At 42.4% G+C, this 25,165-nt stretch overlaps 1 protein-coding gene across 1 annotated transcript in view; it reads right to left on the bottom strand.

Moving 5' to 3' along the window:
* Positions 1-196: 196 nt before the first annotated feature.
* The window catches only part of WDR19 (WD repeat domain 19), a 71,715-nt gene continuing 46,746 nt past the window's right edge, over positions 197-25,165 (bottom strand). Inside the window, exons 25-37 of the mRNA XM_073645964.1 lie at positions 18,320-18,466; positions 13,942-14,066; positions 13,216-13,328; positions 12,130-12,198; positions 11,930-12,007; positions 10,423-10,519; positions 9,269-9,393; positions 8,086-8,167; positions 7,349-7,499; positions 7,136-7,259; positions 3,789-3,865; positions 1,963-2,084; positions 197-339 (exon numbers count right to left, since the gene is read on the bottom strand). Of these exons, the coding sequence (XP_073502065.1) occupies positions 1,970-2,084; positions 3,789-3,865; positions 7,136-7,259; positions 7,349-7,499; positions 8,086-8,167; positions 9,269-9,393; positions 10,423-10,519; positions 11,930-12,007; positions 12,130-12,198; positions 13,216-13,328; positions 13,942-14,066; positions 18,320-18,466 (1,303 nt within the window). The 3' untranslated portion in view covers positions 197-339; positions 1,963-1,969. The remainder of the gene's footprint in view (positions 340-1,962; positions 2,085-3,788; positions 3,866-7,135; positions 7,260-7,348; positions 7,500-8,085; positions 8,168-9,268; positions 9,394-10,422; positions 10,520-11,929; positions 12,008-12,129; positions 12,199-13,215; positions 13,329-13,941; positions 14,067-18,319; positions 18,467-25,165) is intronic.

Here is a 25,165-nt window from a genome sequence, read left to right as displayed (position 1 = left end):
AGATTACAGCAAAGCTTTAAAAACCCAGAAGTTTTAGAATGTATTTAATGCGTTTGGATGTGTAAAAATAAAATATAAAAAAATAATAATAATTTTTTACGAGAACCTTATTTACGTTTCTGACAACACATTACCTTGAACCACAAAAGAAAGGAAAAGAAATCGATCCACCATTAGGCAGAAAAACCCACAACAATAGAAACAACTTGTTTATTATAAATATTGTAATTTAGATAATGACAATCCTCATTGGAAAGTATATACAGAACCGATTACAATACAATGTGTCTAAAAAAAATACAAAGTTTGTAAATTTGATGAAAGGTCATACATAAAGACCTGCAAAGAAAAGAAAGACAATTAAACATATGCAATAACAAAAACTTAAGAGTTTCAAAACAAAACTACAGTATATATTGAATGAAATAACAGAAAACTACATATCTCTCAACTTGCTTATACAGGAGTATCCCTTGAAAATAAATCTATCACCTATCCACAGCTATAGGTCGTGCATGGCTCTGTTCAAAGTTTTCATTAGTCTCTGGGGATGTGAACGTTTTTCCCTGCATGAGGTGAGGTTGACCAATCATAAGTATGCAGGGGAGAAAAGAACACGTTCTCCTCAGTGATCTTTGTGCAGAACTATATATTATTACAAATACTTCCACGTCTCATTTCACAGAGCTGTCAGCTCCCACCCTTCCCCACACTAACTGCCATGAAATAAAATCTGGAAGTGTTTGTAATGATAAATAATTCAGTTCTACTGTATGCATACACAGTAGCTGCAGAGATCAGAGGAGAGCAGGCAGGGCAAGTTATTTTCTCCCCTGCATGCTTATGATTGGTCAACCTTACAGCAGGAGAAGTACACACCCCCCAGAGAAGAATCTCTGGTTACACCAAGTTAAGCTTAACATCAATTACAACCTAAACTTTACAAGCTAATATCTCTGCAACTGAGAAGAGAAATGAAAAAATAAAAATGTTGTTTTACTTAACTCTGCAGCCACTATCCCATGAAATGGCCAGTTTAACCTGCCCAAACTGGTGAAAGGACCTCATGGATCAAATGCAATCTACTACCCACCATCTTGTGGAGAGATAAAAACAGGGGGACACTATTCCCCTTTTCTTGTAGCTAGCAAAAGTTTCAGCAGTGGGACACAATTGCATAGGTGACAACTTAGCTGACAGTTGAGTAAAAAGATTTGCACTACCCTGTTCCAACTTCCACTTGGGTACTCCACAGCACTTGAATGCTGGCACTCAGGGCGCATCTCGCTATTATTAGGCCCTTGTGACGTTATGACATCAAGGGGTCTACAGTAGTCACAAGAGGCGCAGCAGAATCCTGCATTTGAGAGCCATTGGATGAAGTTCTGCTGATACAGAGTACCAAAGTGGAAACCGAACCAAGGTAGTGAAAATCTTTTCGCTCATCTGTATCAACTAATGATCAATCACCTTTTAAGTTTCTCTTTCCCTGATCTGAACCCTAAAGCTTCCAAACCAAGGAGATCTCACAACAGCAAGAGCACATTACATCATCACTGTACACAATTTACAATATAACCTAACCATTATTTTTTCATTGATTTAATAATCATCTTTTTATTTATATAGCGCCAACATATTCCGCAGCGCTTTACAATTCAGACAATTTACAGACATCGTCACTGTCCCCATTGGGGCTCACAATCTATATTCCCTATCAGTATGTCTTTGGAGTGTGGGAGGAAACCGGAGAACCCAGAGGAAACCCACGCAAACACGGAGAGAACATACAAACTCCTTGCAGATGTTTCCTTGGTGGGATTTGGACCCAGGACCCCAGCGCTTAAAAGGCTGCAGTGCTAACCACTGAGCCACCGTGCTGCCCGACTGAATGTTATTGATAATGCATTGCTTCCTTACAATCATTAACATGCAAACAATGTAGAAAGCGTGCCTCTTCACCTATGTCTTACTGCTCCTCCTGCTCCTGCTTGAGATATGTAGAACAGTCCAAAACTTTCTTCAACTGAGCAGAAGTCACCTTCTCAGAACACATGGGGCAGATGCTTTCTGACTCCAGCATTCTGGGAAAACAAACTACAGTTACGTAATACTCTAGTCTACACTATCATTTGCAGTATTATACTTCATGCATAAACACTCGTGTAGATGAGTCGCTCATTCAGGATCAGCACATCTCTTTTTTGCTGCTATTGTTGCCACAGTCCAACCTGCTACAGTGTGAGGGGTATGGCAGCAGCTTGTCATCCTCTTCCCTATTGAATAAACATGCATGCACAGCCATGTATATATGTTTTGGGAAAAAATGGGGCCAGGTGGACAGCTATTTTATGGATATAGCCAGCTTATTTGTACAGCCAGTCTTCGGGAGGCCTACGACTATAAATAAAGGAGTCTTCTGAGATCCATGTAAAATCTAGAAACCTTCAAAATACCTATAATATTCATAAGTAGTTCAGCTTTACTCATTGATATAGCCAGAAAATCATTAAGGTGAGGGCTGTGTTTGCATATAGTTCACTAATTTTCCCATCAGTCTTTTCCTTCTAAGTGTTCTCACCACCTCAAAACTCCTCATCTGTGTTCCCTATACTAGAGCCACCACAGCCCTAGCTACTCGCCTCTGCAGCACCTGCAATTGTCTGCTCCATCCTGCAGTACATCGCTCCTCTCATCCCCTTACACATCTCTCCATCCTGCAGTACATCGCTCCTCTCATCCCCCTACACATAGCTCCATCCTGCAGTACATCGCTCCTCTCATCCCCTTACACATATCTCCATCCTGCAGTACATCGCTCCTCTCATCCCCCTACACATAGCTCCATCCTGCAGTACATCGCTCCTCTCATCCCCCTACACATAGCTCCATCCTGCAGTACATCGCTCCTCTCATCCCTCTACACATAGCTCCATCGTGCAGTACTTCAATCCTCTCATGCCTGCATACATAAAGCCATATTCCTGCAGTATTTCACTTCTCTCATCCTTCTCTATGTACAGCCTCATCCTACAGTATATCATTCCTCTCATGCCCACTATACACAACCTCCTCTTGCAGTATATTGCTCCTGTCATGCCTCCTATATACAGCCTCCTCCTGCAGAATATCACTCCTCTCATGTTCACCTCCAATAAGCACCTGCAGTATATCACTCTTCTTGGCGCACAGTCTAAAGCCCCATCCTGCAGCACATCACCTCTAATGAGTGACGAGCATGATCCCCACTTCCTCTCGTGCTGTACACGGTACTCCTGATAGGCAGAGTTAAGCAGGAGTCCTGTGCACAGCAGGACAGGGATCAGGGTTCGCTTTTCCCAATCACTCATTAACAATCCCAGCAACAAGACATGAGGCAGTGGGGACTGCGCATGCGTGATCTAACTTCCTCTGCACCGCTGAGTGTGCATAATAGGAATCAGGGATCACGCATTCACGATCCTAAAACTTAAGCACAGCCCATATACTAAAGGCAGCAGTGATGTTATGTAGACTGAAAACCATGTGGGCTGTATATGGAACGCCACCACTGTGATGTCACAGGCCACGTGAGCATCATGTATAACATTAGACAGAGGCAGAAGTTTTAATATATAAGTATATTGCAAGCATGTCTATATTGCTGAGAAAAAGCTATGGAAGAAATAAAAAAAAAATCTTGGACAGCCCCTTTAAAATTGGCTTCCTAAAGACCAAGAAAAAACAACTTTACACAATTGTTTAGTAATCTCTAAAGCATAACGGTTCCACCGTCGCTCTCCGCTTACGTTTTGTACTCTGACTGCAGGGCTGGGAATTCACAATGTGGGCAGATGCACCAGTCGTCTTTAACCATGTGCCGACCCTGTCAGATTGTAAAAAACAAACACACATACTAAATGCAGATTCAGGGTCACTAATTTACTACACTGTGTGCAGAATTATTAGGCAAGTTGTATTTTAGAGGATTATTTTTATTATTGATCAACAACTATGCTCTCAATCAACCAAAAAGACTCATAAATATCCAAGCTTAATATTTTTGGAAGTTGGAGGTTTTTTTTTTAGATTTGGCTATCTTAGGAGGATATCTGTTTGTGCAGGTAACTATTACTGTGCAGAATTATTAGGCAACTTAATAAAAACCAAATATAATCCCATCTCACTTGTTTATTTTCACCAGGTAAACCAATATCAGTGCACAAAATTTAGAAATAAACATTTCTGACATGCAAAAACAAAAAAAATTAGTGATGAATATAGCCACCTTTCTTTGCGATGACACTCAACAGCCTTCCATCCATAGATTCTGTCAGTTGCTTGATCTGTTTTCGATCAACATTGCATGCAGCAGCCACCACAGCCTCCCAGACACTGTTCCCAGAGGTGTACTGTTTTCCCTCCCTGTAGATCTCACATTTTATGATGGACCACAGGTTCTCTATGGGGTTCAGATCAGGTGAACAAGGGGGCCATGTCATTATTTTTTCTTCTTTTAGACCTTTACTGGCCAGCCACGCTGTGGAGTAGTTGGATGCATGTGATGGGGCATTGTCCGGCATGAAAATCATGTTTTTCTTGAACGATACCGACTTCTTCCTGTACCACTGCTTGAAGAAGTAGTCTTCCAGAAACTGGCAGTAGGTCTGGGAGTTGAGCTTCACTCCATCCTCAACCTGAAAAGGTCCCACAAGTTCATCTTTGATGATAGCAGCCCATACCAGTACCCCACCTCCACCTTGCTGGCGTCTGAGTCGGAGTGGAGCTCTCTGCCCTTTACTGATCCAGCCTCTGGCCCATCCATCTGGCCCATCAAGAGTCACTCTTATTTCATCAGTCCATAAAACCTTTGAAAGATCAGTCTTAAGATATTTCTTGGCCCATTCTTGACGTTTTATCTTATGTTTCTTGTTCATAGGTGGTCGTTTTTCAGCCTTCCTTACCTTGGCCATATCCCTGAGTATCGCTCACCTTGTGCTTTTTGATACTCCACTAACGTTGCAGCTCTGAAATATGGCAAAACTGGTGGCAAATGGCATCTTGGCAGTTTCACGCTTGATTTTCCTCAATTCATGGGCAGTTATTTTGCGCCTTTTGTGGCCAACACGCTTCTTGCGACCCTGTTGGTTATTTTCCATGAAACGCTTGATTGTTCGGTGATCACGCTTCAAAAGTTTGGAAATTTCAAGACTGCTGCATCCCTCTGCAAGACATCTCACAATTTTGGACTTTTCAGAGCCCGTCAAATCTCTCTTTTGACCCATTTTGCCAAAGGAAAGGAAGTTGCCTAATAATTAAGCACACCTTATATAGGGTGTTGATGTCATTAGTCAACACCCCTCCTCATTACAGAGATGCACATCACCAGATTTACTTAATTGGTAGTTGGCTCTCAAGCCTATGCAGCTTGGAGTAGGACAACATGTATAAAAAGTATGATGTGATCAAAAATACTCATCTGCCTAATAATTCTGCACGCGGTGTATATCCTTTTTGTCTTGTCTTGTATATATTGGAGCATGTTCTTTACTGATTCCTCCTACAGATATGGGGGGATACAGGTAGTGGGGTAACACAAGTCCTATTTTGAAATTAAAAAGCTTCATTAGTGGCTAATTTTTGAGCCAATTTAACCCCCTTTACCACCAGGCCATTTTCGTTTTTTCCTCCCCTTCTTCCAAGAGCCTTATTTTTTTTTGTTATTTCCGTCAATATGGCCGGGTGAGGGCTTGTTTTTGTGGAACGAGTTTTACTTTTGAATGACACCATTGATTTTACCATATAGCGTACTGGAAAATGGGAAAAAAATTACAAGTGCGGTGAAATTGCAAAAAAAAAGTGAAATTCCACAATTGTTTTGAGATGTTTTGATGTTATTGCAAAAATAACGTAATTCTGGAGTTTCGATTTTCTTTCTTGTTACGCTGTTTACCAATCTGATTAATTTATTTTATATTTTGATAGGTCAGACTTTCCCGAATGCAGCGATGACAAATTTGTAGATTTTTTTTTAGTTTTATTTTCAAATGGGCAAAAGTGGGGTGATTTTGAATTTCTGTGTTTTGTTTTTTTTTTATATTTTTAAAAACTTTTTTTTGCCACTTTTTACTTATTTAATAGTTCCCTTTGAAGGCTTGAAGCTGCAATCGTCTGATTGCCTGTGCTATACATAGTAGTGCTTAAAGCAGAAATCACAATCTCCTCTGAACGCCGGCCACAAGCCAGCGTTCACAGGAGTATCCTAATGACAGGCATGCAGGTCTTCTGCAGACCCCCGGAAGTCATGACAACCCATTGGTGATCCCCCCGATCATATGACGCGCTTCTGCCGATGCATGTTAAATCCCGCTGTCAGAGATTGATAGTGGGATTTATCTGGTTAACAGCTGCCGGTGGAGCTCTGTTAAAGGCACATGATGGCTGATTTAATAATCATCAATCATACAACCAGTGCCTGATACCTGCTGTCCATGGATTGGGCAGCATGGATCGGCTGTCAGGTTCTCTTTCAGGGCAAGACCTATATAAATGGCTTTGGCTTGAGGAGGGGGGGGGGGGGGGGGTTTGCGCACTCTGTGACTTGCACCGTTTTTTGCTTCTGATATCTGAACAGCAACCATTACGCAGTGCTGGATCCGTCACACAACAGACACTGACAGTGCCCGATGAGCCCCATTGACTTATATTATGGTTGTATCGGTGTTCTGTTATGGTGCCTTAACCTGGCATCTGATGGTAGTGTGAACATAGCCTTATAGCTAATCACTTCATTTGGGGATTTTCGGTGGGAATATCTTGTCATTATGGGATACTTGGCTAGAAAACGTAGAGAAACGCTGATCTACAGAATACATTATGTGGGTCTGCAAACGAGATATACACACATTTGTAAGGTTTTGTAAGCAGTTGCTAATGTGGAGTTTGCAGCATGTAATCTTTGGAGAACATTGAGACAAATCCTGCCAGTGACATTTCACAAACACATTTTTAAAAGAATATCTGATGTATTTATGGCTCAGTTGAAACATCAGTCAGCATCAATGCCTTAGCAATAGCAGCCAAGGGAAGAATTGGGGGTCACTATAGTATTAATAATCGTATAGGTCCGGTATGACGAGGGTATTGCTGTACTCACAGTTGCTATACAGTATGGCAGGTTATTCTTGCAGCCTGGGCAGAGAAGCTCACATTCAGGGAGTTTAAACTCACAGAAAGGACATGGTGCCGTTTCTTCTTCCACTTCTGAGGTGTCCGGCCGCCTAGTCCATATAAAACAAGAGGGATTCAATTATAGAATAGAACTGAGTCAATGATACAAGACTGTAGAATGGAGCCCTATCGTCTTTACCGGACCATGGCCTCAATCTTCTTCTTGTATTTTATGTCTATTTTGTTGCGATATTCAGGTCTCATTAGCATGGCAGCAAAGCTGAATGCAGAGTTCTTCAAACCGGCCCGATGGCACTCAATTACGGTGGAAGTCAGGATCGGAACGATGTCTATAAGCACAAGAGTACATATGGCCAGTAAAGTGGCTTTACAATAGAAATGAATACGAAGAGTCTTTCAAGTGTTTCTAAAGGCAATCTGTCAGCAGGTTTTTGCTATGCAATCTGAGCGCAGCATAAGGTAGGTGCTGAGATACAGATTTCAAGGATGTGTCAATAATGAGTGTTTTATCACCAGAAGATTATCACTGCCCAGACTAGCTCCATGTGCCAGTGGTCCAACCACTCCCCCTCCTCTGATAAGCAGCTAATTGTCAATAGACAATGTACATACAGAGCCTGGTGTGGGTGGGGTTAGCGTTTGAGCTCTGCTACATCTAAAACCCCTGATTGTGTCCCAACTGCTGCACCCAGTAATCTAAGTGATACATCGCTGGAATCAGGGTCTCTATATTATGCTTCTCTCAAATGAGGTGGCAAAAACCTGCTGACAGCTTCCCTTTAAAACCACTAGTAGAATTATATGGATGTATACAAATACAGCAAATAACCCATAACAAAGTCAAATACAGCTCTGTAACTAGTATACATAATAAGGTAATATAATATGTTAAAGCATTGTACTATCAGAACTTACGGGATGGAAATTTACTGATGTTATTGGCAACACGTATCAGCATTCGCGCTCCTTTCATGTGGTCTCCGCGCTTAACGTGGATCTGTAAAGTAAGATGTTCTGGTAAGTATGACTATTCTACACAACACTTCCATCCTGAGATCTACCTACTCTCCTGACAGGTCTGTTGTAGGAAATTGGTGTACTCCCCATAATGTAGCAATTCTGGAGCACCTTTTCTTAGAACTCTGCATTTTGCCGTTCCTCTGTTATCTCTCCTAAAAATGTATAAATAAATTGACAAGTGGGTGTTGCCAGTTGGGGGTTTGTCCCTGCACAGTCTGACCTTCGCTAGTACTGTCAGCACTGGACAATCTCTGACCTCTCAGACAAGTGGAATGAAAACACCCAGTTGTCAATAACCTCGTAATGCCGAAATATAAGATGAATCAGACTTAAAGGGATATTCTTTTCTTATTAAAGTGCTTTATTAGACAACATAAAAAAGCAAGTTTGAAATTAACTTGCCTTTTCTATCTAGTTTCATTCTCCTGCTATGAGAGCTTTTGTCTTACATAGTGTACAGCTTATTTCCAAGGAGCTCAGTCCCACCAGAGCCTTATAATTCCAGGCTGGGGAGTTAACGCCAAAGATTCCAGTCAACTCTCTGTAACCCACTAATTTCTATACAGCAGTTTAGCTTCTTTTATCAGTCCCACATAATGACAGTCTTTGGCTCCCAGCATCACAGTTTCCAGATCAGTTCTTCTAATCATGGCTCTCACTTTCCAAAGCCCTGTGCTTGTTCAAATGATATGTTATCTCTGTATTCAAATATAGAAAAAAAAGTGTAGACTTCAGAACAATGACAGTAGCAGAAGGAAACTGACCACAACTGTCTCTTAAGGAGGAGTGCCCCTCAACAGCAACCAGGAAGTGAGGAGACTGCAGAGCTGTGAGTTGCTCAAGACACAACTTGAGAATAACCCTTTAATTTATGGGAAAGAAAAAAAAATTACCAAAATAGACCTGCCAGGAGATGTGGGTTTGAAACTGAGAAAAACACAGGGTACAAAGCAGCTGTTATACCCAAGCATGTGTTGGCGCATAGATATAAAGCATTGCTAACTAATGGCAGGAAACGTGATCAATCTGATATTAGCTATAATTGTGTACATAGAGTGTAGATAAAATGTTTGCCTACCTTGACTAAGATGTAGCTGTGAAGAATCATCAGGTTTGTAGCCATTTCTGCTGGAATTTTGATCTTCTGTGTTTTCAATTCCATATACATACTGAAGAGCACGTCATGCGCATTTCGATAATTTCCTGTTTATTAAATAAGAAGGAAGACCAAGTATAATTAATTTTTCATAGCACAGAGTCAATTCTATACAACTAAAGAGGCAATTCATCAAGGACCAGTGTTTTCTTGGCCAGTCTTGATGCACCAAGTTCATTAAGAGGTGTGCACAGACAGTACATTTCTGATATAATTTACAAAATTTTTATGGGGTAAATTATAATGATTATGTCGGGCCTCGCTAGGCCAAACCCCTTGTGCTAAGCCCCTCCCTGTTTTCAAAAAGTTGCAGCAGGTAGCGTAAAAATGCCAAAAGTTGTACATTTTTTGTTCAACTATATGTTGCTGCCCTCCCCGGCAGTCCACTCCTGGCCTGTCGATACCCAGCTGTTCAGCTTAGCTTAGTGTCACGTAGGCAGACACAGGTATAGAGGTGGCAAAATATACCTATTGTTTTCTGTGTCCTTCAACGAAGCGTCTGAGAAACAGGTTGTTTTTTTTAAAATATTTTATTGAACATATATATATATATATATATATATATATATATATATATATATATATATATATATATATATATATATACACACAGTATATACTCAGTCCCATTATGGGACTTGAATATTTTACAGTTTGACCACTGGTCTTATACAATGCAATACTTCTGTATTACAGTGCATCAGACCTGTCAGTTTCACACTGATACATCGCCTGTTAGACCCTGAGTATGACAGGGCCTAACAGGCCACTATGTCTAACAGGCCACTATGGCTGGCACACCCAGAATCATTACTTGGCCTCAGGTTGCCATGACAACCATTGGGACCCAAACGATCACAGCTAATTCCGCATGGTGTCAATTATAGTACATGGCATATATTCATCGCATTTTCACCTGTAAGTGGGGGTGATTTTTACTTATTCCGCAGCACAGTAAAATTAGGCCTCTTAATGACCACTGTAAAAAGGTGTTTAGCGGTAATTAAGGGAAATATACCCATAGATTAGTGACATATATTATGGTGCTTTTCGTAGTAAATCAGTGACATATTTACCTGCTGACTGCTCCTCCCGTGCTATGATGATGGCAGTACGGGCAGCTTCTCTGTATTGCTTTAGAGCCATGTACAAGCGGAATAAATACTTTGCATCCTAGAATAGAAAAGCATATTAAGTCAAATATATGGTCCTCTTATGTATTTTAATCCACTAGTGCAATAGTATGTGGATATGCGTGAATGTGAGGGTCATTGCTTGAGAAGGGGGCTTAGAAGCAGAGATCTCGCCATACTCAGCATATTACATAGCCAGCATTGTTGCCTAACAGCAGCGGCCGGATCTGACCTCTGTTCGCGGCTCTTTAACCAATCTCTGACAGCAAAATTTAAATGGGACGTGTGCTCACGAGTATCCGCTCCTATCGACTCCCCCCCAGTGGCGCCATCATGTGGCACTGGTGAGTTAATACTCCTGCGTGACTCAGCCACAGACTGATTTTCAAATGAGACTGAGATTTTCACTCTATATTGCAATAATATTGAATGACACTATATAATATAAGGAAGCGGACAATCACAGGTCCCCTAAGGGAACAAAAAACAAAACAAAAACAAATCACCGTGTCTGTAAAAGTCCAATTTATCAAAATATTATAATAACACATATGAAAAATGCTGTAACGAGAAAAAAACAAAACAAAACGGGAGTATTGTAGTTTTTTGGTCACCATGCCTTCCTAAAGAAAATTTCAATAAAATATAATTAAAATGTTGTATGTCTCCTAAAATGGAATCATTGAGACAGCTCCCCATACATGGAAAATGGCGCCACAAACCAAATAAAAATCTATTTATTGTTTTGTTTTTGTTTTTTACAAACTTCTGAAAAAAAAATTCACCCCTTAAAAAAAAAAAAAGCAATTGTACTGACCTGGAGAATTATGTTATGTAGAGTGATTTTTTAAAGAATGAACACCGTAAAAATAAACCCCCATTACGGAATTGCAATTTTTTTCACAATTTCACTTCACTTGAATTTTTTCCCGTTTGCCTTTACACTGAATGTTAAAATGAATGGAGTCATGTAAAACTACAACTCATCCCGCAAAAACAATCCCCTCATATGGCTATGTCAATAAAAAATATAAAAGTTATGACTCTTGGAAGAAGGAGAGGAAAAAACAGAAGCACAAAGAAAACAAAAACTGCCGGGTTTTAAGGGGTTAAAGGAAGTCAGTCAACCCAAAATGACTGTTCAAACCAAGCACAGGTGTTCGGTGCACCCTTGGTGTAACCAAACAGTTCAGTGCAGCTTCCCACCTATTTGTTTTGTTTTCCATCTATCTCCACTCTTCTCTGGTTCCAGTAAAGTTGTCATTTGAGGAAGAGAAGGGCGAAGATGGAAAACAAAACAAGTAGGTGAGAAGTTGCTCTGAACTGTTTGGCCACACCAAGGGTGCACTGAATGGCTGTGCTTGGTTTGAACAGACACCTACCTGTACTGACAGTTTCCCTTTAACATAACACTAATACTTAGTCATTTACAATAGCACATTAAACAGACCTTAGGCATGCCATCACTTTCCCCCATTAGATGGTCTATCAGCTGATTGGTCAGCATCTCATCTTTGGCCTGGCCAACCTGTTCAGTAACAAACACAATAAGTGAAAAATCAACACCGAAAATTGTAGGTAAAAAACAGAATCTATGGAAAAGAAAGCAGAAATGGAACAGATACAATAGATCCTATGCCCTTGTTTTACCGTTTCTATCGCCATTTCTATTGCTGCATTTTCTTCAGCAGTTGGACACTTTAAAAAGTGTTTCAATGCCTGAAAAATAAAACATACACAGATGGAATATTAATAAGCTTTATTAATATAGAGACTGAGGAGTTTCTGCTTGTGGAGCTGCAAGTTCAGAGCTCAGCAATCGTTCTCTCCCTGATTGGTTTTCGATGCTGTGGCTTGTTAGAGGGGTTGTCCACTAGTAGGACAGCCCCTTCTCAATCGGAGTGTTTGGCCCCGATAAAATAAAACACTTATACTCACCTCCCGTGCTGGTGCCGTTCCTGCGGTGTCGGCACTCGCTCTCCTTGGGCTCACGTGATGTTGTTATGCCATGTACCCAATCGTTGCTGGCGTCACTGTCCCCTCTCGCTGACAAATCAGCGCAGTCTGTAGCTTGTGTGGGAAAATCCAGCTCAGATTTCACTTCTGGCATATATAGCCTGGTGTGATTTAGGCTGGCCATCCATGACCACTGAGTCATTGCAGGCCAGCAATAAGTGATCCTGAAGTCCTCACACTCCACAGAACTACAAGGTGGATGATACTAAATTGTAAGAAGATCTGGGCTTATGCCATAAATCTTCCAGCCCAGTCTAGACTTAAAATACCACTCCAGGGTATGTTTTTCATTTCACTTTCACCCCCGGAGTGGTATTATTAATGAATATTTCCTGTGTGTAGTAAAATATTTACCGGCGACTGTCTTCTGCTGTTCCCAGTGCTGCTCCAGTTCCCTTTTGCACCTGGTGACCGGAGTTATGACCTGCTGGATTGCTCAGTGTTTGCTGGGTGGACCGGAAGTCATTTCTCAATGTGAGTCTATGAGAACAAGGCTCTTATAGACTTACAATAAGAGAGCTGCGGGCACAGGATGGCGGAGCAAGATCGGAGCAGCACCAGAAGCAGAACAAGACAGCGACCGATAAGTACTTTACCACACACATGGAGCGTACTTTACTGATACCACTCCGGTGTAGAAATACCAAAATACCCTGGAGTGGTACTTTACAATTTGTGTATATGAGGAGCACATAGCAAGTAGTCACCGCTTTCTCCTACCCTTGCATGTTGACCACAAAGCAAGAAAAACTTCCCAGCTTGAAAATGCTTCTTCTCTCCCTCGAAGTAAAGTGCGATACTCTGATAATCTTCATTACTGGTGTTCTCAGATCCTGCAGCAGAAAGACACATTCAAGCCATTGTCAGATCAGCGCACACAAGTATATCATACTAACAAATACTACATTTATCTAACAAATACCTTGTCCATGAACACTTTCTATGTGAGAAACACAAAAATGCTGGTACCCGTGGTTCTCAGAAAGTAAGGTATTAGCATTAAAGAGGTTGTCCATTACTTTTTCATTGATGACCTATCCTTAGGATAAGTCATTAATGTCTGATCGGTGGAGGTCAAACACTCGGCACCCCCGCCGATCAGCCATGCTCTGCGTCGCCACCTGCCGGAACTGCTCAATAGTGAAGCTCGTAAGTCTTCTGATAGTGGCCACAGCAGGGTACTGCACATCCTATTGATTTGAATAGGAGGCGGATGTGCAGCACCCTGCCGCAGCCTCTTTCAGTAGACATGGCAGCTTCGCTATTGATCAGTTCTGCCCGGCAGCCGCCAACACAGAGCACAGCTGCCGGGAATCGGATAGGTCATCAATGAAAAAGTAGTGGACAACCTCTTTAAATATGCATTCAACACTAAACAGATTGTATCTAACTGGCATACAGCACATTTCACATTGCAACGGATTTCCACCTGTTAGCAGGCCATACCTATAACATCAGCATAGATTTCCATCTGATTATGTTGCTGGGCCAGCTGGAAAGCTTCATTGTTGCACTTGGACAATACTAAAAACTGAATTGCTGAACCATAGTCTCCAAGGCGAAGGAAAAACCTTAGAAATAAATTTAAAAAATACAGAATGTACATTAAAGGTTTTCAGTGTATATATACAGTACAGACCAAAAGTTTGGACACACCTTCTCATTTAAAGTTTTTTCTGTATTTTCATGACTATGAAATTTGTACATTCACTCTGAAGGCATCAAAACTATGAATTAACACATGTGGAATTATATACTTAACAAAAAAGTGTGAAACAACTGAAAATATGTCTTATATTCTAGGTTCTTCAAAGTAGCCACCTTTTGCTTTGATGACTGCTTTGCACACTCTTGATGAGCTTCAAGAGGTAGTCACCGGAAATGGTCTTCCAACAATCTTGAAGGAGTTCCCAGAGATGCTTAGCACTTGTTGGCCCTTTTGCCTTCACTCTGCGGTCCAGCTCACCCCAAACCATCTCAATTGGGTTCAGGTCTGATGACTGTGGAGGCCAGGTCATCTGGCGTAGCACCCCATCACCCTCCTTCTTGGTCAAATAGCCCTTACACAGCCTGGAGGTGTGTTTGGGGTCATTGTCCTGTTGAAAAATAAATGATGGTCCAACTAAACGCAAACCGGATGGAATAGCATGCCGCTGCAAGATGCTGTGGTAGCCATGCTGGTTCAGTATGCCTTCAATTTTGAATAAATCCCCAACAGTGTCACCAGCAAAGCATCCCCACACCATCACACCTCCTCCTCCATGCTTCACGGTGGGAACCAGGCATGTAGAGTCCATCCGTTCACCTTTTCTGCATCGCACAAAGACACGGTGGTTGGAACCAAAGATCTTAAATTTGGACTCATCAGACCAAAGCACAGATTTCCACTGGTCTAATGTCCATTCCTTGTGTACTTTAGCCCAAACAAGTCTCTTCTGCTTGTTGCCTGTCCTTAGCAGTGGTTTCCTAGCCGCTATTTTACCATGAAGGCCTGCTGCACAAAGTCTCCTCTTAACAGTTGTTGTAGAGATGTGTCTGCTGCTAGAACTCCGTGTGGCATTGACCTGGTCTCTAATCTGAGCTGCTGTTAACCTGCGATTTCTGAGGCTGGTGACTCGGATAAACTTATCCTCAGAAGCAGAGGTGACTCTTGGTCTTCCTTTCCTTCGGCTGTCCTCATGTCAGCCAGTTTCTTTGTAGCGCTTGATGGCTTTTGTAACTGCACTTGGGGACTCTTTCAAAGTTTGCCCAATTTTTCGGACTGAGTGACCTTCATTTTTAAAGTAATGATGGCCACTCGTTTTTCTTTACTTAGAATTTGTATTATGGCAAGAAAAAAGCAGCTAACAGTCTATTCAGTAGGACTATCAGCTGTGTATCCACCTGACTTCTGCACAACACAACTGATGGTCCCAACCCCATTTATAAGGCAAGAAATCCCACTTATTAAACCTGACAGGGCACACCTGTGAAGTGGAAAACCATTTCCAGTGACTACCTCTTGAAGCTCATCAAGAGAATGCAAAGAGTGTGCAAAGCAGTCGTCAAAGCAAAAGGTGGCTACTTTGAAGAACCTAGAATATAAGACATATTTTCAGTTGTTTCACACTTTTTTGTTAAGTATATAATTCCACATGTGTTAATTCATAGTTTTGATAGTCATGAAAATACCGAAAAATCTTTAAATGAGAAGGTGTGTCCAAACTTTTGGTCTGTACTGTGTATATATATATATATACACACACACACATACATATATACATATATATATATATATATATATATATATACACACATACACATACAGGGTGGTCCAAAAGTAGGTGGCCAGAAAATAATAAATTTTATCAACGCAGGTGCTGAAACTGTTTTCCATTACAATTTGCACAGCTTTGAAGTCGCCTCTTACGCTTCGACAAACTTTTTTGCACAAGTCTCTTTGGGTATTAATTTCTTGAAATGCATCTCTTATGTAATTTTTCAAATCACTGACACTTTTTGGTTTTAGACTATAAGTTCTTGTGAATGTGAAGGCCAATCAAGTGGGCCTCTTTGGCCAATCCATTTATTAGGAAATGTTTCATCAAGATACTCGCGGACTACTCTTGAATAATGTGGAGGGGCCCCATCTTGTTGGAAATAAAGGTCATGTGAATTAGGCTGTTGCTGTAACTGGGGAACAACTTGATTCATTAGAATTTCGAGATACTTATCTCCTGAGACTGTTCCATAAAAAAATATTGGTCCTAAAACACCAAAACTTGAAATACCACCCCAAACATTGACACCAGGCTCATTTAGTTGTTGCTCTAATGTTAAATGCATGTTCTCATTATACCAGTAAATACAATTATGTCTGTTAATATGGCCGGAGAATTTGAAAGAAGCTTCATCACTCCACATAATGTTATCTAAAATTACTGGATTTTCTTCAATTTCGTTAAGCATAATCTCACTAAATTGCAGCCTCTTGTCTGGATCATCCTCCAATAAACCATGAATTAGACGTGGACGATAAGCTTTCCACCCAATAGATTTCAGGATTCGCATGATAGAAGCTCGTGAAATTCCCAATTCCAGAGAGGCTCTTCTGTGGACTGTTTTGGACTCTGAACAAATGTTTCAGCAACAAGTTGTTTATTATCTTCTGTACAGACTGTTTTGGGTCGAGCAGTTTTTGGAGCATTAAGGATTGAGCCAGTGGCATTGAATTTGTCATGAATGCGGTAAATGGTTTGCGTCTTTGGGGCTTGAGTATCAAATGTTTCAACCCAATTTTCTCTAACGGTTTCAGCATTTTGAGATTTCCAATACTCTGTTAAAATCCATTTTCTTTGATCTGTATTTAAATTATTTGCCATTATGTCTTATCTGAATTATCTGAAAAGAAAACAGATTTTGGGGAGATCTATCTGTTGAAACTAGATCTGTGAAACTGGCTCAGTTGCCCTTAGCAACCAATCAGATTCCACCTTTCATTTTCCAAAGAGTCTGTGAGGAATGAAAAGTGGAATCTGATTGGTTGCTAAGGGCAACTGAGCCAGTTTCACTTTACACCATGTTTGATAAATCTCCCCCTTCATAACCTTATTACACTTTCTGTCCACCTACTTTTGGACAACCCTATATATATATATTACACTCACACTATATGGACAAAAATATTGTGTCCCCCTAAACATTACACCTACAGGAGTATTATGACGTCCCATTCTAATTCCATAGGAATTAATATGGAGTTGTACCCTAATCTGCCACCAAAACAGCTCCCACTCTTATTCTGGAGATTTTGGAGTTTGCCTGTGGGAATTTTTGCCCATTCATCCAGCAGAGCATTTGTGAGGTCAGATACTGATGTTGGAGGAGAGGACCTCATCCCCATTGCAATCTCATTCCATATGTATTAAAGGGGTTGTGGTCAGGGCTCTGTGCGGCCAGTCATGTTCTTCCACACCAAACTCCCCCAGCCATTATGGATCTTGCTCTGTGCCCTGGGCACAGTCCTGCTGGAACAGAAAAGTGTTCCCAGAGTTTATGGAAGCATAAAATTGACCAAAATGTTTTTGTATGAAGAAATATTAAGATTTCCCTTTACTGGAACTAAGGGCCTGAAAAACAATCTGATAGCATTATCCCTCCTCCACAAAAGTTTACAGCTGGCACCCTGCAGTCAGGCAGGTAACACACTAGCCAAATCCACACTCATCAATCAGAATCCAGATGGAAAAGTGTGATCCGTCTCACTGTAAAGAACAGGTTTCCCCTGCTCCAGCATCCAGTGGTGGCGGCGTTACACCACTCCATCTGACACTTGCATTGTGCTTGGTGATGTAAGGCTGCATGCAGCTGCTCGGCCATGAAGCTCCCGGTGGTGGCGCAGTGTTTGTGCCTGATGTTATTACCAGAGGAGATTTGGCCTCAGCAGTTTTGGAGTCAGCAGTGCTTTGGCGTTTTTTCTGCCTTCTGCTCCTCAGCACTTGGTGACCCCGCTCTGTAACTTTACGTGGTTGAGTTGCGGTTTCTTTCATTTACCATTAATATCACTCACAAGTGATGATGAAATATTTAAAAGGGAAGAATTGTGATGAACGGACTTGTTACCCCGGTGACGTCCTATTACAGGACAGCGCTGGTATCAGTGAGATCTTTACCATCAGCCATACTGTCACATGTTAGGAAAGGCTGACGGCATGGAGGGGGGCCGGATTACACACATCAGGGGCAATGGGGTTGAATAAAAACCTGAATTTATTGACTAAGATGTGTGTCCTAATATTTTCCTCAATATAGTGTGTGTAATATGTATGTACATGAGATAGATTACCTTGCTACCATCTTTGCCCCCTCCAATGACGGCGTCTCTTTCACAATTCCCACTGCTTTCTCAGGATTGTTCAAATGATCCAGGTAGATCCGGATGACGTTATCCCAGTCTCTTGCATTCTCATAAGCCAAGACAGCTTCCTTATACCTACAAGGAGGCAAGGAAGATGTCAGTGAACGCAAGTGTCACTTAAAGTCAGATTCATTGCATATTAAAGGGGTTTTCCCACAAACAAAAGTTAATTTTAATCAATAGATCTTGGAATAGTAATAATTTCCACAATTGGATGTGATTAAATAAAATGTTCCTGTGCTGAGATAATCTTATAAATGTGCCCCTGCTGTGTACTGTGTAATGGCTGTGTCTGACAGTGTACAGAACATGGTCTGATCATACCACATCTCCTGGGCAGGGGAGGAAGGAAAAGAGTATACAGACATTACAGCACGGGATCACAGCTGATTCTCTCTTTGAAGTAAATTATTGCTTAAAAACAGGCAGGAATTGTTTTACCTCACAAAAAGAATCAGCTGTGATCCCCTGCTGTCCTGTCTGTATACTCTTTTGCTTCCTCCCCTGCCCAGGAGCTGTGGTATGATCAGACCATGTCCCGTACACAGTCAGACACAGCCATTACACAGTACACAGCAGGGGCACATTTAGAAGATTATCTCAGCACAGGAACATTTTATTTAGACACATCCAATTATGGAAGTTATTATTATTCCAAGATCTATTGATTAAAATCAACTTCTGTTCATGGGAAAACCCCTTTAAGGTGGGGGTTCACATCACGCTTTATCCTATGTTCAGGGTCTCCTTCGGGGCCTGTGTCTGGACGCCCACAAACAGGATTCGGACATTTGCCTTGATGAGGTTATTGACTATAGTGATGCAGATGGAGTCACAGAACGCTCTGTTGTACATCATTTTCGGAGACACTGAATGTAAGGTAAAGCGAGATGTGAACACAGCCTAATGGTTACCTGCTACATTGGTGACAAAGTCTCCTGCAAGAAGTGTAAACGTTGCTATGGAAGACATGGCCGACATAACAAGGATCCTGATTCGGTTGCGGAGACAATCATACTGGATCGGCCTTTTTCCTGCCATCACTTTTAAATGTCCGACTGGGAGCGCAGTCAGTAACAAAACTACAGGCACCCTGTACACATTTATGACCTCCATATCCTCTGGTCTGCCTAAGTCTCCCACACAATCTCCCCTTGACACATTAGCACCTTTGTCTCCAATTTATCTGCATTTCTTTCTGTTTTTTTGTACTTTTTTTTCACTTAATATTTATTTTACTAAAGTCTCTGAACCCCAGTGGTCCTGAATAGAGATGAGCGGTGTTCGACTTGAACTGTTCGCCAATCTCAAATTCGAGCTGTTTTGGGCGGTGTTCGAGTTGTTCGATGAACCCGAACGATTTGCAAAAAATTTGGCTGTTCGAGGTTATGTTCGATAACTGTTCGTGCACCAAAAGCGTGTCCTGCATGTCTGGCGCTATTTAGAGCACCAATCATGCAGGGATTGTCTGCCACTCACTGTAATGCCACAGCCATGGTGGTTGTGGCATTACAGTGATTGCCCAAATCGATGGGAACAGTGCCAACAGTGAAACATGAAAAGCCGGCAATTCAGCAGCGGCATACACCTGTACCCGACAATTTAGAACCGAAAGAATAGAGCATCACACATAGATTAGATAGATATAAACATGTCAGCCACATATATACGAAGTACAGTGAAAGTGCTGCTTACTGTACTTGTCATTTAGCGTAAAGGATTTATCAAAAAAAATAATAGTGTTTTCATGCACCGTCTCTTTAAAAAAGCCGGCCGGCAATTCAGCATCTGTACCCGACAATTTAGAATAGAAGGAATAGAGAATCACACATAGATTAGATAGATAGAAACATGTCAGTCACATATATAAGAAGTACAGTGACAGTGTTGCTTACTGTACTTGTCATTTAGCGTAAAGGATTTATCAAAAAAAATAATAGTGTTTTCATGCACCGTCTCTTTAAAAAAGCCGGCCGGCAATTCAGCAGCGGTACCCGACAATTTATAACAGACAGAATAGAGCTTCACACATAGATTAGATAGATAGAAACATGTCAGTCACATATATATGAAGTACAGTGATAGTGTTGGTTACTGTACTTGTCATTTAGTATTAAAATAAAGGATTTATTATTAAAAAAATTGGCGTGGGGTTCCCCTTAATTTTAGGCTCTAGCGGAGGTTAAGCAGACGGCTGGGGCAGATGTTTGAAGCCTGGGAAGGGGGTAATACCCACGGAGCTTCCCAGGCTACTAATATCAGCCCCCAGCTGAATACATAGCCTTTACTAGCTATTAAAATGGGGGACCCCCCAAAAAAAATGACGTGGGGTCCCCCCTAATTTAATAGCTAGCAAAGGCTAGGCAGACAGCTGGGGGCTGATATTAATGGCCCAGCAAGGGAGCCATGAATATTGGCCCCCTCCCAGGCTAGAAACACCAGCCGTCAGCCGCCCCAGAAATGGCGCATTCATAGGATGCGCCAATTCTGGCACTTAGCCTCGTTCTTCCACGCTGCCCTGGTGCGGTGGCAGGGGGTAATAGGGTTGGGGTTGATGTCAGCTTATAATGCCAGCTGACATCAAGCCCAGGTTAGTAATGGAGAGGCGTCTATAAGACACCCCCATTACTAATCCCATAGTCAAAGTTAAAAAAAAACACAAACACCCAGAATAAAGTCCTTTAATTGAAATAAAGACACAATCCTTTATTGTTCTAAATTAAACCATACTTACCGTCACGCCCATTCCAGCTGAAGCCAACGATCTCCTGCAATAAAAGAAAAATAATAAAGCAACCTCATCCTTACCTTTCCATGGTTCCCACGACAGCTTCAGCTCTGCTACATCGAGATGACAGGCTGGACCGCAGCAGAACGCTGCCATCCAGCCTCTCATCCCGCAGACACTGAGAAGCGCAGGCTTGCTTGCGCTGCTCAGCGTCTCTCTGTGACGACATCCAGATGAGCCGAGTTCATGTCCAATGAACTCGGCTCACCTCATGCACGTCACTGACAGCGTGGGAAAATTCTCAAGCTGAAGCGGTGAGTGCAGGAGAATTCTCCCACGCTGTCAGTGACGTGCATAAGGTGAGCTCACGTCCAATGAACTCAGCTCACCTCCTGCACGTCACTGACAGCGTGGGAGAATTCTCCTGCACTCAGCGCTTCAGCGTGAGAATTCTCCCGCTGAATCGCTGAGTGCAGGAGAATTTTCCCACGCTGTCAGTGACGTGCATAAGGTGAGCTCATGTCCAATGAACTCAGCTCACCTCCTGCACGTCACTGACAGCGTGGGAGAATTCTCCTGCACTCAGCGCTTCAGTGTGAGAATTCTCCCACGCTGAAGCGCTGAGTGCAGGAGAATTTTCCCACGCTGTCAGTGACGTGCATGAGGTGAGCCGAGTTCATTGGACATTAACTCGGCTCATCTGGATGCCCTCACAGAGAGACACTGTGGAGCGCAAGCAAGCCTGCGCTTCTCAGTGTCTGCGGGATGACAGGCTGGATGGCAGCGTTCTGCTGCGGTCCAGCCTGTCATCTCGATGTAGCAGAGCTGAAGCTGTCATGGGAACCATGGAAAGGTAAGGATGATGTTGCTTTATTATTTTTATTTTATTTCAGGAGATCGTTGGCTTCAGCTGGAATGGGCGTGATGGTAAGTATGGTTTAATTTAGAACAATAAAGAATTGTGTTTATTTCAATTAAAGGACTTTTTTCTGGGTGTTGTGTTTTTTTTAAATACTTTACTAGAAATTCATGGTGGTCATGTCTAATATTGGCGTGACCCCATGAATTTCGGGCTTAGGGCCAGCTGATAATGCCAAGCTGGCCCTAACCCCTTTATTACCCAGTGAGCCACCGCACCAGGGCCCTGGATGAGTTGGGTACAGCGCCAGAAGATGGCGCTTCTATGAACGCGCCATTTTCCGGGGTGGCTGCGGACTGCAATTTGCAGCGGGGGTGGCCCAGAAAGCTTGGGCCTCCCTGCGCTGCGGATTCCAGCCCCCAGCTGCCTAGTTGTACCTGGCTGGACACAAAAACAGGGCGAAGCCCCACGTCAATTTTCTTTAAATTATTTCATGAAATAATTAAGAAAAAAAGGGCTTCCCTATATTGTTGTGTCCGGCCAGGTACAAATAGGCAGCTGGTGGTTGGGGGCAGCCCGTTCCTGCCTGCTGTACCTGGCTGGACACAAATATAGTGCGAAGCCCCACGTCAATTTTTTTCAAATTATTTCATGAATTTCCTGAAATAATTAAAAAAAATTGAAGTGGGGCTTCGCACTATATTTGTGTCCAGCCAGGTACAGCAGGCAGGAACGGGCTGCCCCCAACCACCAGCTGCCTATTTGTACCTGGCCGGACACAACAATATAGGGAAGGCCTTTTTTTCTTAATTATTTCATGAATTTCATGAAATAATTAAAAAAAAAGTACGTGGGGCTTCGCCCTATTTTTGTGTCCAGCCAGGTACAACTAGGCAGCTGGGGGCTGGAATCTGCAGCGCAGGGAGACCCAAGCTTTCTGGGCCCCCCCCCGCTACAAATTGCAGTTCGCAGCCACCCCGGAAAATGGCGCGTTCATAGAAGCGCCATCTTCTGGCGCTGTACCCAACTCATCCAGGGCCCTGGTGCGGTGGCTCACTGGGTAATAAAGGGGTTAGGGCCAGCTTGGTATTATCAGCTGGCCCCAAGCCCAAAATTCATGGGGTCACGCCAGTATTAGACATGACCGCCATGAATTTCTAGTAAAGTATTTAAAAAAAACACAACACCCAGAATAAAGTCCTTTAATTGAAATAAAGACACAATTCTTTATTGTTCTAAATTAAACCATACTTACCATCACACCCATTCCAGCTGAAGCCAACGATCTCCTGCAATAAAAGAAAAATAATAAACCAACCTCATCCTTACCTTTCCATGGTTCCCACGACAGCTTCAGCTCTGCTACATCGAGATGACTGGCTGGACCGCAGCAGAACGCTGCCATCCAGTCTGTCATCCCGCAGACACTGAGAAGCGCAGGCAAGCTTGCGCTCCTCACTGTCTCGCTGTGACGGCATCCAGATGAGCCGAGGTCATGTCCAATGAACTCGGCTCACCTCATGCACGTCACTGACAGCGTGGGAAAATTCTCACGCTGAAGTGCTGAGTGCAGGAGAATTCTCCCACGCTGTCAGTGATGTGCATGAGGTGAGCTCATGTCCAATGAACTCAGCTCACCTCCTGCACGTCACTGACAGCGTGGGAAAATTCTCCTGCAATCAGCGCTTCAGCGTGAGAATTTTCCCACGCTGTCAGTGACGTGCATGAGGTGAGCCGAGTTCATTGGACATGAACTCGGCTCATCTGGATGTCGTCACAGAGAGACGCTGAGCAGCGCAAGCAAGCCTGCGCTTCTCAGTGTCTGCGGGATGACAGGCTGGATGGCAGCGTTCTGCTGCGGTCCAGCCTGTCATCTCGATGTAGCAGAGCTGAAGCTGTCGTGGGAACCATGGAAAGGTAAGGATGAGGTTGCTTTATTATTTTTCTTTTATTGCAGGAGATCGTTGGCTTCAGCTGGAATGGGCGTGATGGTAAGTATGGTTTAATTTAGAACAATAAAGGATTGTGTCTTTATTTCAATTAAAGGACTTTATTCTGGGTGTTTGTGTTTTTTTTAACTTTGACTATGGGGTTAGTAATGGGGGTGTCTTATAGACGCCTCTCCATTACTAACCTGGGCTTGATGTCAGCTGGCATTATAAGCTGACATCAACGCCAGCCCTATTACCCCCTGCCACCGCACCAGGGCAGCGTGGAAGAGCGAGGCTAAGTGCCAGAATTGGCGCATCCTATGAATGCGCCATTTCTGGGGCGGCTGACGGCTGGTGTTTCTAGCCTGGGAGGGGGCCAATATTCATGGCTCCCTTCCTGGGCTATTAATATCAGCCCCCAGCTGTCTGCCTAGCCTTTGCTAGCTATTAAATTAGGGGGGACCCCACGTCATTTTTTTTGGGGGGTCCCCCATTTTAATAGCTAGTAAAGGCTATGTATTCAGCTGGGGGCTGATATTAGTAGCCTGGGAAGCTCCGTGGGTATTACCCCCTTCCCAGGCTTCAAACATCTGCCCCAGCCGTCTGCTTAACCTCCGCTAGAGCCTAAAATTAAGGGGAACCCCACGCCAATTTTTTTAATAATAAATCCTTTATTTTAATACTAAATGACAAGTACAGTAACCAACACTATCACTGTACTTCATATATATGTGACTGACATGTTTCTATCTATCTAATCTATGTGTGATGCTCTATCTTTCTGTTCTAAATTGTCGGGTACCGCTGCTGAATTGCCGGCCGGCTTTTTTAAAGAGACAGTGCATGAAAACACTATTATTTTTTTAAATAAATCCTTTACACTAAATGACAAGTACAGTAAGCAACACTATCACTGTACTTATTATATATGTGACTGACATGTTTCTATCTATCTAATCTATGTGTGAAGCTCTATTCTTTCTGTTCTAAATTGTCGGGTACAGATGCTGAATTGCCGGCCGGCTTTTTTAAAGAGACTGTGCATGAAAACACTAATATTTTTTTAAATAAATCCTTTACACTAAATGACAAGTGCAGTAACCAACACTGTCACTGTGCTTCTTATATGTGTGACTGACATGTTTCTATCTATCTAATCTATGTGTGATGCTCTATTCCTTCTTGTCTAAATTGTCGGGTACCGGTGTATGCCGCTGCTGAATTTGCCGGCCGGCTTTTTTAAAGAGAGTGTCTTC

Source organism: Phyllobates terribilis, unplaced genomic scaffold, assembly GCF_046119375.1.
Source record: "Phyllobates terribilis strain yellow unplaced genomic scaffold, ASM4611937v1 Scaffold_1__5_contigs__length_1240528914, whole genome shotgun sequence".
Classification (NCBI taxonomy): domain Eukaryota; kingdom Metazoa; phylum Chordata; class Amphibia; order Anura; family Dendrobatidae; genus Phyllobates; species Phyllobates terribilis.
The sequence above is the reverse complement of the archived record's forward strand: the minus strand, read 5'-3'. Positions and strand labels throughout refer to the sequence as shown.